Source organism: Myripristis murdjan, chromosome 7 (genome assembly GCF_902150065.1).
Source record: "Myripristis murdjan chromosome 7, fMyrMur1.1, whole genome shotgun sequence".
In the NCBI taxonomy this organism is placed as follows: Eukaryota; Metazoa; Chordata; class Actinopteri; order Holocentriformes; family Holocentridae; genus Myripristis; species Myripristis murdjan.
Genome location: NC_043986.1, coordinates 13,132,975 through 13,150,484, shown reverse-complemented (window position 1 = coordinate 13,150,484; position 17,510 = coordinate 13,132,975). Strand labels below are relative to the sequence as shown.

At 42.0% G+C, this 17,510-nt stretch overlaps 1 protein-coding gene across 2 annotated transcripts; it reads right to left on the bottom strand.

The window, feature by feature from the left end:
* Positions 1 to 491: 491 nt before the first annotated feature.
* klhl17 (kelch-like family member 17) lies at positions 492 to 16,853 on the bottom strand. 2 transcript variants are annotated; one of them, XM_030055275.1, is made up of 12 exons: positions 16,741 to 16,853; positions 13,199 to 13,463; positions 12,168 to 12,289; positions 11,717 to 11,938; positions 9,000 to 9,116; positions 8,584 to 8,797; positions 7,437 to 7,581; positions 6,946 to 7,113; positions 6,246 to 6,334; positions 6,007 to 6,080; positions 5,697 to 5,878; positions 492 to 3,572 (listed from the first exon to the last, which is right to left on the bottom strand). In XM_030055275.1, the coding sequence occupies exons 2-12, from the start codon at positions 13,410 to 13,412 to the stop codon at positions 3,344 to 3,346; spliced, it is 1,776 nt and encodes a 591-aa protein (XP_029911135.1). In that variant the 5' UTR covers positions 13,413 to 13,463; positions 16,741 to 16,853; the 3' UTR covers positions 492 to 3,343. The 2 variants fall into 2 exon arrangements, with proteins under 2 accessions (XP_029911135.1, XP_029911134.1); XM_030055274.1 differs by lacking the exon at positions 16,741 to 16,853 and adding an exon at positions 15,657 to 15,887.
* Positions 16,854 to 17,510: the final 657 nt, after the last annotated feature.

Genomic DNA, 17,510 nt, shown 5'->3' with positions numbered 1-17,510 from the left:
GGATGTACTGGCTAACACAGGAATCAAACTCTGGCTTTTTAGCTGTAGCATGGTTTTTCAGACACTGTCCCAACCTGTGTGTGTGTTTGTGTTAGTAAGGGTTCCCACTCTCCGCAAATGTAAAATTTTCTCAGTTTCATTACTGAGAAGTTGAATTTCAATGGACTTATATTATTATAATGTCATGCTTGACCAATTTTTAATCACCCATCAGATTATTATTTTGTGAGGGAAGTGAATGCAACATAAACACAATGGAAAATAAATATTACATTTGGTGAATAACAAGTCATTTATTTCTTTAAAGGCAGACAAAGTTCCTTAAAATTCAAGGGCTTGTCCCAAGAATTAATTGAATTCCCTGACTCTCCCTTAAAAAAAAAAAAAAAAAAAAAAAATTCCATCACTTTCCATAAATTCCATGACCCGTGGGAATCCTGGTATGTGTGTTTGTGTGTGTGTGTGTGTTAAAAATGGACAAAACACAGCAATCACACCTGAAAACATCTTTATTTCTTTTGTAGTGTATTGCTCCATTTCGCAATAGTGCAAAATTTAATATTTTAAAGTTCTTCATAAATAACAAACATATCATAAATAAACAATACTCACCACATTGAACACAAACTTAAAAAAAAAGCTACAGTCACATTGACATTGCACAAATGGTTTTAAGATAACTTGAGGAATCTTTCTATGTACAGTTCGATCCATAGAACGGAGGCCAACGTCTTATGTGTTTGTGTGTGACTTTCTCTCGAGGTTCCTGACTCGTAACCGGCATCACAGAGGAAAAGCATCTCCATAAGACAATCACAGCCCCCAATTCTACTGGCTCCTCTCTAACGCCTAAGTGAATAGGGTTGTCTTAGATAAACAGAACCAGATCAACAAAATCCTTCAAAAAAAAGGAAAAAGGCAACTTCTCAGAAGTTTGGAATGGTATCACTGCGCTACACATTAATTGAACCTAGATATTCATAAGTGAGTCGAAAAGACTCAGTGATCCATTTATGTCAGACCCTGGAGGTTCAGTGGTGCCGTCGACCACGCGATGTAAGCCAGTATCGACTGAGTGGAACCAGAGTTTCTGCTTTCCACCTCTTGCCTTACATAAATTCGGTTGCACTTCAGTTTGTGGTAACTGTATGAATTGTGGCATGTTTCCAGGTAAACTTTACTGCATTAGTTTTGGATCTGTTTCAACAATGCGAGAATGAGGTAACACAACAAGACACCACACTTTGAAGAGTGTGGAAGGGAAAATGACAGCACCTTAGTGTCAACAGCATGACACTTCACTGTATCTTGTTAGTGTCAAGTGTTGGTAAGTAAACTATAATTTTCTATTGTAATGTCATTTGAAGCTGTCCTATGGGTCCATGGATTATATCCACCATTGTGTCCTCTGACAAAAATAAATGAAAAGTTTACGACAATACAGAGTCTTTTTGTTAGCTGGTAAACAGGTTGGCAAGCAACAAAAAGGCTTTTGTACAAAAGCAGCAGTCATGGTGTACACGTCTTCTGTGAAATCATGCCTGTGGCAGTGAGGAAACGGTAAGAAATGCAAGTGAAATGCTGCATATCAAAATGCAATGATCAGTCCTCTTGACTAGGAAAAGCACTACTTCTAAATGCACAACTGAACAACTAGCTCTCTCTCACACCTACACATTCTCTTCGTCATTTCCATCCATGACAAGCATGTCACACATCAAAATAAATATATTAAAACACTCTTATATAGGCATAGCTCTGGTCCATTTCCTTCTCAAAGCATCTTTAAAACAATATATTACCATTTCTACATGTTATAAATAAGAAATATAATTCCACTCTGTTCTTATAAAAAAAAGGACTCATTTACAGCTCTGAGTAGCATTTGCTCTTCTAGCTTGTTGGTGCGTCCATGCAGTCTTGTGATGTGGAAGGGGAATAACATTACCTGTCACTGCCACCTAGTGTGGCATAGCAGCACTACAACATTTTTATTCTCCTGTTGGGAGACTATGCCGATAAACATGCATGGTATAATAGGTAAAAAGCTACATTCCTAAAGTGAAATCATCAGTTTCTCGTTGATACGTTAATGACAAAAACAACCTCTGAAATAAAAATGAAAACTTTTGGTAAGGACAAGAACATTAAACCAAAAATGTTTACATTACACGTGGCAGAATTAAGTGACCACCACGATTGATGATAGTGTGTCAAACACCGGAGAGGTGAAAAAACAGTGGGATGCAAGGAAGGACTGGTGGGTACGTTTACACATATTTATGGAAAGGATATTATTCTCCTGTGTTCTTCAAGGGAGTGGGAGCTGGTATCAGCTTGTTGGAGTTGTACAGAGATCCAGACCAGGCACAGTGCCTTCCACAATGACTGGCACCCTTGGTAAAGAGCCAGAAATGGCCATGATAAAAAGCTATGATAGACAGCTATGTTCACTGCAAAGGAAAAAGTAACTGTTGAAGAGGTAAACCGAGAAAAGTAGTCCATTCTCAAAAAATGTGGTTGCAAAATTATGGACTGTTGTTTTCCTTTGTTGCAAAGCCAACTCAAAGGAATTTGCCACCAGGTACATTTCGCTTACATATGTGTATATATAAAGTACAATCTCATTCCATTACAACCTATCAATATTTTAAGAATAAAGGTATATTCATTTATAATATAAAGCCATAACTGCACTGCATTTAAATGATGCTCAGGTTTAGCTGTTATTCTCTCTGCTTTGTTGCAGGTACAATGATTAAGTAATGATAAACCATCACTAATGGAAAATGAAATGAATGAACAAATATTGCGACTCAGAGGTAGGATTTTAGCCTGAAACCATAACTCAAGTACTACTTTACAGCAAGATAGATATGGTGCATTTTAGGGTACATTGTTATTTTTTGGTAGCAATGTAACTTTAAGGTACTCGATATAAGTAAAAAGGTATGCAGGTTGACAAATGAGGCAATAGTATTTTGTTTTTTTGTTTTTTGTTTTTTTAGATTAAATGTCACTATACATTAGAAACAGATTTTTTTCAACTGCCTCTGTATGACAATTTATACTTTTAGAGCCGAGATTAAAGTTCAATGCTTATTGTGTTTATTTTTTCGAGTCTTTTTTGTAACTCAGCAAATCTTCACCGGGGGTGCCAGTAATTCTAGAGGGTACCGTTTGTTAAACCAAGCCAGGAACCTTTTTTCACACCCTCCCTCCTCCTGTTCACTCCCCTCCGCTCCTCCTCGTCCCTCTCTCACACAGAGCAGTTGCGTCTCTTCCCAGAGCCAGTCTGGGCTGTAGCAGCAGAGGCTGAGGTTAGCCGGGCGGTGACCCCGTGTCAAAGGCTAGTGGAGGAGACCGACAGGGTGGGCGAGGAGGGCGGCGGGAAGTTGAGCAGCTCCAGCACAGCCACGCCCACGCTGCTGCGCCGGGTGAACATGCATGAGGCCGCCACCCACTTGTTGCTCCGTGGGTTGTACTTCTCAATGGAGTTGAGACTGGAGCTGCCGTCGTTGCCGCCCACCGCGTACAACCAGCCGTCCATGGCCACGAGGTCATGGGTGCTCCTGGGAGGATGAAGATATGGGGAGAGGGAACATTTTCATCGTCAGAATGAAACACACGGAGATCTGCAAAAACACTGAAATATACAACCACGACGGGTGCTGCAAAGGGCAAACTTTTCCCAAAGGAACCAAAATATGGGAAAAGTGATCTACCCAAGAAAAATATCCAATTCAAAATACTTGCCTAAGTGTGTGTGTAATGTATAGCAGTATTTACTATTCCGTGGCCCTAGACTCATCTTTGCAGCTGTTAGCTGGAATAAACAATAAATTTATGCATTTGAAGTGTTTTTTCTAGCTGGAAATCTATGTAATCAGAGACTCAGTATACCCAGCAGCTGTTAATTTGCATTGGGTGCAGTGGGCTTGCATTACTGATGGCGGAGAACATGAATCATCCATGTAAATGCTTTGAACATTTGAGAGCGTCACTACAGATGAAATTCTAACTGCTCAATAATTAGCTTCACTTATTTTTATCCAGAAACGTCTTTGGTTGAGTGCAAGCATTTGGCTGGTTATGGTATTTTGTAGTTGCTCAAGTTGGGTCTATAATGTCAAAACTAGGGTTTCCCATTTGCCAATACTGATAATCTTTGGACTCAAACTACCAACCATTGATATTTATTGTGATTCATGACATATCATTGATTAGAGTCATTATTTGCAGTGGAAAACTGAGGAAAGCCCAAGAGAAGAGGGAGACAGCAGTGGATAAAGAGCAGTGACAGTGGTTATCACAGAGCGGTGTTTTGGACGGTGTAAATGGAGCCTCCGGATAAGAAAAGCACTCGGAGGCATGCAGCTGATTAACACCATGGTTTATTCATGGGGTTGCAGAGTCAACTGTTGTCAGGTTTCTCTGCTCCTATCCTCTCCTGCTGATTCACAAGTCAGTGTGTGTGTGTGAGCGTTAGCATGCATGTGTTTTTGTGTAAAGGACAGGGGAACTAGTGAATTTGCTGGTGTCTCCATAAATCTGACATTGCTCCCTCTGTAAATCTCAGCCCCCTGAGGCCAGTCTTGAGTCTGAGAGTATGAAAGTAAGCATAAATCACTAGTCAACCTTTGGATGAGCGTTGTCTGCTGAGGCCTAGAACAAACCAACCTTGTAGCCTCATGAGTGTTCACAAGAAAATCTCTGACTACCACAGTTCCACAGTATCTACTGGACCTCATCCCTGGTGCTTCCGATAATAAGGAAGATGTTGTTACTTGTCCTCATTCCCTGGCATGACTGATTGTATTGATGACGATGAGTATGCATGCCAGTAAGCCAGGAGTATGCTGGGAAGGGCGTAAGATAGCATCACAGTAAAACTATGAAGTTAGAATAGAGGAACAGGGAGGGCTCGGACGGGCTAGCACAGCTGTTGGGTTTGAATCTGGACAAGAACCTACGGTATCCTATCAATTTGAAAATCATTACATGCCAGGAAGATGCAGTGGAACTGGAATAAAGTTGTATATTCATATCAAAGTAAAATCATTCCCATTTTGTACCATACAGCAATCCAGCAGATTTCCTGTATAATGTTACCCAGTGACACAATGTAAAATGCACCGTAAAGCTGCCAGTCTTTTGGTGATGGTTTCATTTGTTTATGGCAGTTAATCAATGTTTGAAATAGAGACCAAACTGATACAGGATTTTTGGATCTGATTACAGTACTTGGGTGGAGAGAAATCCAGATTACTGATACAGAAAAGCTGCTGATATTTTGAATCTTATAAATGTATAGTGAAAAAAAAAATACCCAAAAAAGAAAATATATGGGAAAAAAAAGACTGTTTTTGCATCAACATTGTGACATATTCAGATTTTGGTAACCTAAAAATAGTACCTAACAAAATAGATAAATCAATAAAATAAATTAACAAATAATCAACACATCGATAAATATAGAACAAAAGAACAGGACACAGAACATTACAATCCTATGGCATGTTATAGAATACAAACACGCTCATCTTGCATGTTGAGGCATACTGTTTTTTTTTTTTGTTTTTTTTTTGCCTGTTTGTTGTTGTTGGCTGGAAGGTGGATTCATTTGTTAATGCGCTGATGCTAAAATGCAAATCGTATCATCTTTAAGGAGACTGCAGCATATTATCAAGACTCACCTGCGTATGTTCATGGGTGCAACTCCCTCCCATGTGTTGGTCTTGGGGTTGAACCTCTCCACCGAGTTCAGGCAGCTGGTGCCGTCGTTGCCCCCGGCAACGTACAGCATGCCCTCCAGCACAGCCACCCCAGCGCTGCTGCGACGGCTCAGCATGTTGGCGATGGCCGTCCACGTGTTGCTCTGCTCGGCCAATCACAACACAGCGCATGAGTTGCATTGTGATAAATTCATCGGCGGTGTATGATGTCTCTTCTACATGCAGCTGATCTGAAGCAGCCAACATGAGTTTATAACAGCGTGGCATTTACCTGGGGGTCGTATTTCTCCACTGTTGCGAGGTGTGAGGAGCTGTCATAACCTCCCACTGCATACAAGCTACCATCTGGTGAGGGAAAGGGAGTGAACACTGTCAAAGATTATGTAAATAGTAGCAGTGGAGTACCAGCCTGCCTAGGCCCTGATATCAGGCTTCATGACATTAAAATGTAAATAGTCCACCATGCACACAGACTTGCATGTTCATGTGATGTGTGTGGCCTGTTCTCACCCAGAGTAGCTACTCGGACGTATCTCCTCCGGGTGCTCATGGCAGCGATGGAGGTCCACGTACTGGTCAGGGGGTCATAACGTTCAGCACTGTAACATGAGGAAGTACAAGGGTGTTTTTCCATGACTGAAATGTTGAATTTTCATGACCTGTATAAAAGTAGCACGACTTTTATTCCTTGACCCCATTTCAGATTCAGATTCAGATGTCTTATTAAAATTTATTATTTTGTTCTATTTTGCAGCAGGAGTGAACATTAATATTACATTCGCTGAATACATTAGTCACTGTTTTTTTTTTTTTTTTTTTTTCTTAATTGACGGCAGACAGAATTCACAGACACATTTCACATTGACATTTCCCATGACTCGTCCTCAGAACTGATCAAATCCCCTAACTTTCCTGTGTGGGTTTTTTTTTTTTAAAGTCAATGACTTTCCAGAAATGTTCTGATCCATGGGAACCCTTTCTTTTACACTGGCACTGCCCATGTTTACTTTATCCTTCATTTCAACTGTATGTCCCACTGACATTAAAAGTCTCTTTTTCAATGCCAAGAAAGCAGCATCAGGACAAACACAAAAATATGAAAACGATCATATAAGAATGCACAAAAGCAAAATACAACCAATATAAACCACATATGAGTCCTCCACTAGGCAGGAGGGCAGAGTCCTACACCAAGTATACCACTGCGTACCTGTTGAGGCAGGAAGCTCCATCATAACCCCCAGCAGCGTACAGCAGACCGTGCAGGACCGCCACACCCAGACAGCTCCGCCGTGTTCCCATGGAAACCTCAGGTTGCCAAGAGTTAGTGACAGGGTCGTAGGACTCCACAGTTGCAAGATCTGAAGTGCCATCGTATCTGATGAGAGGTGAACAAATGAATAAGAGGAGGCCAACTGACATGAGTATGATGGCCTGTGTTATCTTTTAAATTAAAAAAAATCCATTTTGCATACAGGAAAAAAACAACTTTCATACACCTTCCTCTGAATGTCAGTTTTTGCATGGCCATCACTCAGAATAATTTCCAATGCAAATGATCTGCCTGAAGAAAGCTCTGTGTTTTCCTCCTGCCAAAGGCTTTCCGTCAAAGTGAGCTGAGATTTTAAGGCGTGCTAGCTGGAGAGCTCTAGTTTTGGGTCCGTGGTCACACTGGTCAGGCTGAGGATGCTCATCACTCACCCTCCCACCGCGTAGAGTCTGTTCCCGATGGCTGCCACACCCACCCGTGCCCGCCGAGTGGACATGGATGCCACCATGTGCCAGCGGTCTGTCCTGGTGTCATAGGCCTCGCAGTCTCCGTGGATGGCAAACAGGCTGCCACCGCCTGGGACACACACACACACACACACACATACACACACACAAAGAATGGCAATAACAACACATACTTAAACAACTCAAGCAATAATGTAAATTACTTTTCAGCATATCAATCAGTTCCTGCATGAATGAAAGCATGCATGCATGCATGCATATGGTTTTTGTGCAACATGTCACTGTCTCCTCTATTATAAAAGCTTCAAAACTAATCTTTTATAGGTGTATGGGTACTTTTGATAGTAAGGATCCAGATTCACTCATGAGTCCCTTCCAGGATCAGTGCCAGCAGGTACTGCAGTTTAGAAATGGCTATTATTTCAATATTTAAATCACGATGCATAGGAAACTGAATTGTAAAATGCAATTGCATATACAATTTTTAATATACTGTTTAAGCTGAGATAGGTAGAGGCAGATAAATAATTATATCCCCAAACTGACTGCCACTGTTCCCTGGATCCTGGCTGTCAATGTGACAACCTGAATACCTTTTATTTAAATCAAATTTGTTGTGCATGTTCATGTTTTCCAGAAGAACTCTACTGATTTTGGTGACCTCATCACCTTTCCTATAGTGCCACCATCAGGCCAAACTCTCAATTTGTAGACACTATGCTGGACTAATATTAGCAAACAGCACAAGAGGATGTGTTAGATGCTTTGCATTGTAGAGTCGATTAAAGGCACTGAGGGATGTCATTACTTACTACAGTCTCTCATTAGTTGACCAAACCACAGACCCAGACATAGTCACAAGGTGTCAGTGACGTTCCAAGTTGTTTCGAGGATATACTCTGTCGTTCACCGGTGATAGCATGTCAACTTTTAATTATATTATACTTGTGGGGGCAATTTTCAAGCTGTTTTGGCCTGCCACATTTAAGCAACTGTAAACACTGACATGCAAACACTGATGTGCACAGTTCATGGGAGACATGAGAGCCTAAGTGAACTGATGTAGGGTGTAGGTGTGTACCCTAGTGGGTACCTTCAGGGGCACACTGACCGACGGCGAAGAGCACAGGGCTGGCTCCCTCACAGCGCCGTGGGCGCGTGCGGCTGTTGCTCAGGACTCCCCTCTGCTCGGGCATCAGGTGGTACTTTAGGGCTTCAATCAGCAGGTCCTTGCACTCTGAGTGGTGACGCACCAGCAGTTCTGTATCCACATTGCTCATCAGGAAGTCTCGCCTCAGCAGCGGCAGCCGCACGCACTTCATCAGCTGATGGGGGGAGAAGCACAGTGGGTGACGAGTGGGGGTTGGGTGATGGTAAAGGTTGAGGGAAAGAGCAGTTAGTAAATGCATTCAGAATGTAAGGAATAATGTGTTGGAACTATGTCTGAATATTCAAACCCAGAAATGTTCAATACACTGAAATCATCAGGAGTGAGTTAAGAACTGTGTTTTTACAGTCAAGTCATACCCAGGGTACGTGTTGCCTGCGTCCGTCTATGTCATGTTTGACCCAGCTCAGCACGGCACGGTACACCTCCTCCTCTGATGGCACGTTCAGATTGTCACTGGAGATCAGGTCCAGCACCTGCATGGAAGGGACAAAGGAGATGAGGCAAGATATGTCATGCTGTATCAAATTCAAACTTGCACCATCATGAATTCAAATTTTGACAAATTCTCTGTGATGTGGTGTGGACCCAGGGAGAAAAGACTAAACAAGAATCTCTGTTAGACACTCGTGTTTTCCAAAAGCCTTCTCTCCTGAAAAAATACAAGAGAAAATCACATTCCTAATTTGCACAGAGAAACATATGTACTCCAAACATCTTGAGCTGAACACATACAGCAGTTAATCTCTGGTTTAGGATGACACGGAGGACGCTGCCTGACTAAACATGTCAAGACGGCAAATAAAGTGCATGAGCTACTGACAATAAAACCAGCCGACTGAAGATTTGGCGCTATTTTAACTTTTGGCGTTCACACATTTGCTTATGTGTTACTATTACGGTTTTACATGTGTTATATATTTAGGATAAGGATGTGTGAGTGTCTGTGGCGAGGCGAGTGCTGCAGTCCGAGACTGGCTGGCTGGCTGGCTGGCTCTGTTCCCAGATCAACCCAAAGCTGGCAGGGCTGGGTGGGGCCAGAGAAGCCAGCTGCTGCCTTCTTGCCTGCCCAGATCAGGGTTAGCAGCCTCCCAGGAACAGCATCCACTAATCCACAGTCACACAGAGCAGTGCTGCTACTGCTGCTGTGGCTTCTGCCCCACCCTGCAGGCCCCCTCCCCTCTGCATGCACATACTGCAGCACATTAACTCAATGTCAGTGTGTGTGTGTGTGTGTGTGTGTGTTGGGTGAGGGGGGGCTAAGAAGTGAAAAAGAAAATCTGCTGTGTTTATACAGTAAGTGTATTTACTGTCCTTGTGGTATAGCGGCAGGAATAAGGGATGTATGGATAAAGAGGACTTTTGTGTATGCTGAATGCTCAAGATGTCTTTATATACTGCACACAAAGTAACTAGGCTGCATCCATCCTCTGTAATGTCATGCATGTGATGCCACATCTGACGAGCATCGCCAAGCAGTCTAGTCACAATCCTGTCACGCCTTGCCACTTCCTTCAAAGAGTATGGAGAAAAATGTGGGGCATATTTCACGGCTCTGTGAGCTAAAAGTCTCTTGGAGCAGGCAGTAAATAAATCCAGCTCTGGTGCAGATCTGTGATGGGCACAAAGCAGCTGCAAGGGGGCGGGCGTGGGTGGGTGGGGGCACAGAGAAAGGGGTGGTAAGCCAAAGAAAAGAGGAAGAGAAAAATAGGAAGAAGGAGAGCAAAGACAGGGATAGCGGTCTGTTTCCAAACAGCCTTCATGCAGCTTAACTTTCACTCTTCTAATGGACTGTGCCCAAACACTCCCACAGCAGTCAGTCTGCGGGTTTTGGACGCCACAACACCACCCGACAAAGAGCAAAGCTGAGTGTTTTACTCTCATGGAGCCGAAGCTCCTTCGTCATGTGAGGATTTCTTTTGCCACAGAGGAGAGAAGATAACAGGAAAGTGATGTTGGCAGCTTTTTGGCTTATTGTTTCCTCTACCACAATTCAAAAAGGGTCAAGGATTTCTACTGTGACAAACCACCCTTAACAACAGCAACAATTACAACGATGATAATAGTAATTTTGTTTATGTAGAACTTTAGATTCAATTTAACAAAATACCAAAAGTACAAAACGCATACAAATCCAGGAATCGTAAAATCATGAATGGAGATTTTTTTTCAAAAGTTTGAGATGCTTTCAAGAAAAAAAGTTTAAAAAGCTTAAGACACAATGCATGATTAAAACCATGAAAGCAAAATTAAAAACATTACAAACAAAGCAAAATTATAGAAGTGCAGTGTTAAGAAGTCGTTTAAAGCTACACTAAATTAAAAATTCCTTGGAAATTGCTGAATATGGCAAAAAAAAAAAAAAACTCAAAACAATAGCTGAGAAGAGTGAGCAACACTGGCAGTCTTACTGATAGAACAGCAGCCGTGAAAAAGTCACTAGTTTTGTCTAATTACCACTTCCAGGACTAAACCCACAGCCTTGCCACTGCCGAGCCCAGCTCACCCAAAAAGTATCATCAAAAACCCTAAAGGAATTCAATCTAATCACCATACATCAAAAAAATATTATTCACTGCCATCGAATGCCAAAAGTGTTTTTGCTGACTGGTCGGTGGTTTATTCTTTCCAAAAGGCATTCATTTTTAAGTTTCACTGGTTCTTTTCTTTCTAAGCAGAGAACAAAATCTCAACATCGTGGCTGGCAACCTGCCAGTGTGGCTGACACACTGAACAGCTACTTTTAAGTGGAGACCTTTACCAGTTGCTGTTTATTTCTCACCTTGAATACATCGCATTTGAAAATACTCACTTAAACAGAGCCAACTGAGTGGAAATTTTATTGATTGTTTGGACTTTTAATGTGTATCAGAGGACCAGTGTTGGAAATTAGTTCTGGTTATATAAACATGAGCAGCACATTAAACACTGCTGTACCAGCTGTCAATGTTACCTCTAGTTGTCCCTTACAAATAAAGTAATAAGCCAAAAAATGCTCCATGTTAGACTGCAAGATATAAAGTTACACTGTGGGTGTCCAAAAAAAAAAAGACAAATTCAGAAGCATCAGTCGTACCTGTTTGAGCGGCAACAGCATGAACTCCTCCGTCTTGGACACCTCCACAAAGTGCTGCAGGACATATTTGTGGGCTGACTTGAGTAGGTCGCTGCAGGAGTGTGTGTCGGCGAAGCCTCGGATGCCCAGGCAGTTGGAGGGGTCCAGCTGGCTGAGGAGGAACTTGCAGCAGGCGTCCCGCACCCCGTTGAGCTGCAGCAGGCTGGCTGCTGGGAGCAACGTCTGGGAAGAGTGCAATTATAGAGCATGCGCTGACTTTTTCTTTTTTACTTAAGTGGAATCAAATTAGTCGGCTGTGGGTTTCTGTGCTTTATGAGATGTGATAAATAGGGACCACATACTGTAAATACTCAAATTTGACCACCCTGTCTGCTTTATTTTGTCTGTTACTGAAGATGTAATGGGCAGGCTGTGAACAGAGAAGCTAATGATCTAAAAGTTCCTTCCTTACCTGCACATTTCCTTCCCCCACCACAATCTCCGCTGTGTAGGCGTACTGGACCAGCTGCTCCAAAGCCTGGGGGTCGATGTCATGGAGGGTCACGTGGGTCTGCCGACTCTCCGACATCTCATCTGCATGACCGCACAGGACAAGAGTTGTTGTATTCAGGCTGCAAGTTATAATCAATACAGTGCTGGCAAGTTTACCAGCCTTCACTGGGCTGATAAATGTGTAGAAATCATTACTACATATAAACACTATTGCCTCTCTGTTCACTGTCGTTGACATATGGCAGCCCATAATGTTTACAGCTCTGCTGCCAAATTTTAGCTCAGCTCATTTGTTGCTGTCCTTTTTATCAGTTGTTTTAACTGTTGCATTTTTTCTTTATTCCTGAATCTAATCTATACAGCTCGTGTCTGATATAAGTGCTCTTCAAGAGATCAGTGTTGGGAGTTTCCACACTAACAATCAAGCGCTCCATCTCCTACTGGTATCTTACATGAAATCACAGGCACAAATTGGCAGTGAGGCAGACACTCTCACGCTCTTGTTATTTTGCCAGAGCTGTTTTGATGCTCTTCAGAGATTTTTTTTTTTTTTTTTTTAATGAATGGGCTAATTAGCGAGTTGGCCAGATGAGAGGACGCCTAGCAGCTGAGTCTCAAAGCCAGTCTACTGACTGTCTGGAGACATACTGTACGTTCACAAAGGTCTAGTCTGGGCTGCAGGAGGAAATCTGGGACACACACCTCATCTGGCCACCTGTGACCCAGACAGGAAAAGACGATACAGAGATGACAGGGAGGAAGGAAGTGATGATGCTGAAAGGATGAGGGAGTGATCGCTACTTTAACCAACGGAGCAAACTGGAGCACAGTTTGACGTCAGAGCATGAACCATCACAGGCATGCTACCTGCTCTGTTTCGCTGATTTCAAAGATAAAAGCACAAAGCGGCGAGAAGAAAGACAGATGGCGTGTTTAGGAAGGTATAAGACATGATAGCAATCTGCAAGAACATCAGTAAGGACAACGTACTGGTAAACATGGCGTGGAAGTAGGGGCTGCAGGACGCCAGCACCACTTTGTGCGCCTTGATCTCTTTGTTGGAGACGTGGAGCACGATGTCACAGAGCAGGCCGCGCTGTCGCATCCTGTTCATGGACACGAAGGAGTCGTGGTAGTGGCGCTTGGAGTTGTGCGAGATGCTGTGGCCATCGCGGTTGAGTAGCTGCATGCCCCCCTCCATCATGGTGCCGGGTGTGGCGGTGGTGGGCTCTTGCCTGGGCCGCACTCTGGGCAGCTGCAACACACAAATAGAGAGTCGTCCCGTGTCAGTTCACATGCACCAGTCCCAATCAAATGTCATCATCTACTACTACTACTACTACTACACAAAAAAATGCTTCTGTCATCACAAACAGCCTTCACCTGAGAAACAACAACTCGCCTGCAGTCATACAGGTGCTATGACAGCTGTTGTGAACAATCAGTCTAACAGTTGTCATGTTATAGTAACCACTTTGACAGCTATGACAGGAGGACTACCAGCATGGCAGAAATCTCAGTTAGTAGTTATTTCAACCAGGTCTAGTAGGCAGGCTGACCTGATTATTTCACATTCAGTGTCAAGGCCGATTAGACCTCATGACAATAAAGATGAAGTCAAAAGAGGGCAATTATTGCTTACTCTGAAATCAAATCATCATACGCTTTTCATCTCCTGTTAAACCAAACCAAGAGTCTTGCATTGTCTGGTCTAATCTAATTGCGATGTCTCCTGACCAGTGGGTGTAATTGCACCCAAATTATCTAGGAGCCCCCCCTCTTCCCTCCTGGACCAGCTGCAGCCTGTGGTAGGCAGGGTACGAGGAAAAAAAACAAAAACAAAAAAAAAAGGATGCAGCCTAAGTTAGCCTTTTCCTTTGTACTCACATCCACCCGGCTCTTCAGAACATTGCATAACCACCATCACGTGGCATCTAAGAAACTGCGCTCTGATGAATATTCAAAATCCACTTACAAAGTATTGAATGTGCAAATGAGACCAGGAGATAATAGCATCCAAGATAATAACATCACACTGGGATAAAACAGAGCAAAAGAACTTATTGGCTTTCACTTTTAAAACGCTGAATCTGAAGTAGCGAGAGAGGCTGCATATGAGCAGATGCTTTAGTGGTTCAGTTTCCCAAAACAGCATTTCGAAAACCTCAGTGGTGTAAAAAAAAAAAAGTGCCTGCCTCAACTACCTCAAATTGTTGCTGCTGAACTTATGAGCAGCTGTAGAATTAAGTGTTAAACTATTGTGTTGAACAGGTAAATGTGTAGAATAAGAGCATTTATGTTCAGAAAAGCCCTCCTTAGATAAATAAAGGTTAAAAAAAAAAAGCTCACTAGCTTGCCATTTAAGTGAGAGTGAGACAACGATATTCACACAGTGTTCACTGTTTCCTGTGCATTTGTCCAGTTATGATGCCAAGAAAATGATTTAAAAAATGGATGGGTCCAGATGCAAACTTGGGTCTTGAAACCAAAATCAAAGCAATCAAAACCAAAATGTCTATGTCTATTAAAAAAATAATAGGAAACACTGAACTTGGCAGGGAAACTCTAACACACAGACATCGAGTAGGACCTTGGTTACTCTTGACTGGAGATAGATGTCTATGACAATGATGTAACCTAAAGCCAACTACCTAGTCAATGCAGGGATGGCAAAAATGAGCAGAGTGAAGTCTGAGAAATGGACTTCCCGAGGCCTTCAACAAGCTCTTAAGGTCTGATATTATGGAGCTGAGTTTCAAGTGTGCACCTCTAGTCACTTAAACCCTTATCAGCCTACCAGGGCATCATATTTATGTCACCATGTGTTCTGCAGCACTCTTTCAATACCATGCATTGTCCAACTGAGGACTATCTCAAATGTCACCACAGCTGCACGGCGACTGTCTCTGGTGTGTCTCCCACTTTCGAAAACACAATAGACACACAAAAACACCCCAACGGGACGGCCAAGGTAAGTTTCCATATGCCTCCATGAGAGGACGTCGGCTTCTCATGCCCAGGGAGGAAAACATGAGCCAGATTGTAAAGTGAGCCATCTGAATATAGACACAGAGAGTTAAAAGAGAAAGTGATGAGGTGCAGCAGTTGTCCTGTTAGTGGCAATCAGGATAACCAAGGGTTGCTCTTCAAATCATGTCTCCCTTTTCTGGATCAGACCTTGGCTGGCTTCCAGACAAAGACTATGGGGCTCTATTATACACACTGAATGCATTATCATGGCGTTGCCTGTCATATAAATGCTGTTGATTGTAACCTCTCTTGCACAGGAGGTCATAAGCTACCAAGGGATGTTTCTAACACTGTATAAAGCCTCCTTATGTGATGGGAAGCAACCCCAACCCCCCACTCCATCTATTTTGAATAACAGCTGCTATCAGGAATACAGCAATGGAAGGCTGGAGGAGAAATAATGCATTTTTTCTGTTACCGGTAGTTGTGATGAACACAGTGTCTTCTTCGAAACGACCGGGAGGAAATCAGCAGCTGTCGCATTCAAGATTGGTTTTAAACCCGGTACCCGTGTCTGGCTATGTGCTCCATATTTTGACTCAGGCATAAGAAATATGAAGAAAGCCTCTGTTTCGTGCTCGATGCGGTTGACGTAAATGCAAACTGCATGAACGTTGACATCCGATTTTTAAGGTGGACTTGCACCTGCGGGTATCACCAGCTGGAGCACTGATCTTTTTTTTCTGGAAAATAATAAACCCTATAAATGTGGAATAAACACAGCTATGATTTCAAAGCTGACGCCGTCACAGTTACAATAGTGGATGTTGATTCATTTTTTTCTACTCAACGCCCTACGACCTTAAGTGCCTTCCGTACGCCGCCTGGGCAACCAAGTTCCGGAAGTGCACGATAAACGTCCCAAAACACTGATTCACATTATTATCTTACTTAAATATATTTAGAGAATCATTTCAAATGCAAAATGCATCTAAAACGGTATACTTCGTGCATTTGAACTGAATTTAGCCAAATAAAGGAGAGAAAAAAAAAAAAAAAACATCGTTTGCGTTCGATAATTCACTCCTCTTTGCACGGAGGGCGGAGCCTATTCTTATTAAAATCACGTCAAATTACCAGAACTTGAGTCTCCGCCCGCCCACCTTGTCTACCCCTCAACAACGAATCAAACATCCCAAACAGCCAACAACATAATATGATTTCCCATTAAACCACTTTATTAATTAAATCACACTAAGATTTGTGACTGGAAATTCCGCACGGCTTATGATATTATTATTATTATTATTATTATTATTATTATTATTATTATTAAAATTGCACGTTTTCCCATGAAAATCTATTGGCATTAAACACTTATTCGCATTGCTAATGACTACATTTCCGTTTTTAACAGTTTATTAAGTTATGTATTAACCCTGCAGCACTGATAGGCACCTCTGCCTACATGCAAAACACCATACTTAGCTTTTTACTGTGTTTTTATGAGCTAAAAACGCAAAAAACACGAGCTAACCTGCATTAAAAAAATCGAGACTCACCGGCGGCCGTCGTCGGTGTGGAAAGGGCCGCAGTGGTTTATTTTTCTTGTTAATTTTTCCCAGCTTCGTGTCTAATATATGGTCAGACTGAGAGGAAAATCTTGCCTGCGGCTCCTCAGCTGAAGGTTTAATGTCACCATCACGTGTAGCATCAAAACACGGATCGTCCTGCTGTTTCACTGCCCTGACAGCGAAACTTCGTGGTTGTCGTGCTCCCTTGCTATTTTTTTTTTTTTTTTAACTACAATTCTCCAGTAAATATCACAATTTACTTTACTTGCACACCCTGTTTGTATGCGTCAAATACATCAAAAATAATCATTAAATCGAAAAAAAAAAAAAAATGCTCATTTATATATTTCCAAATGATTATTGTTATTTCAAACCACGAACAAACAATATAACAACGTTGCTTACAAGTAAATGAAGACAATTGCTCCAGTACAACATAAAGTAGTGCAAAACACGGGGAAATACAGCAAAAAAAAGCAACAAATCGAACAAAAAAGGTAAGTAATAAAAAATAATTAAAAAAACAAAACAAAACAAAAAAAAAAAAGCTAATGAGTGTATGACAGTAAACCCGCTTTTGGGCTTTGAAAACATTGCACAGTGATAGTTTTGATAACTGTTGTTGTTTTGTGAGGAAAAAATCGTTGACATTATTGTTCATGAATACAAAGAATTGAGGGTTTTTGTTTGTTTGTGTATAAATTTGCATTTGTGAATGTGGAATTTGGCAAGAAGTACAATTGAATTAATAGGTAACA

Excerpts from the sequence above, each read along its gene's own strand:
- klhl17 (XM_030055274.1), bottom strand. The coding sequence starts at position 15,785 with ATGCCTGAGTCAAAATATGGAGCACATAGCCAGACACGGGTACCGGGT. Across the intron at positions 9,117-11,716 it reads TGCTGTTGCCGCTCAAACAG|GTGCTGGACCTGATCTCCAG; the intron begins GTACGACTGATG and ends CCTTCCATGCAG. Across the intron at positions 7,582-8,583 it reads CCCTGTGCTCTTCGCCGTCG|GCGGTGGCAGCCTGTTTGCC; the intron begins GTCAGTGTGCCC and ends TGTGTGTCCCAG.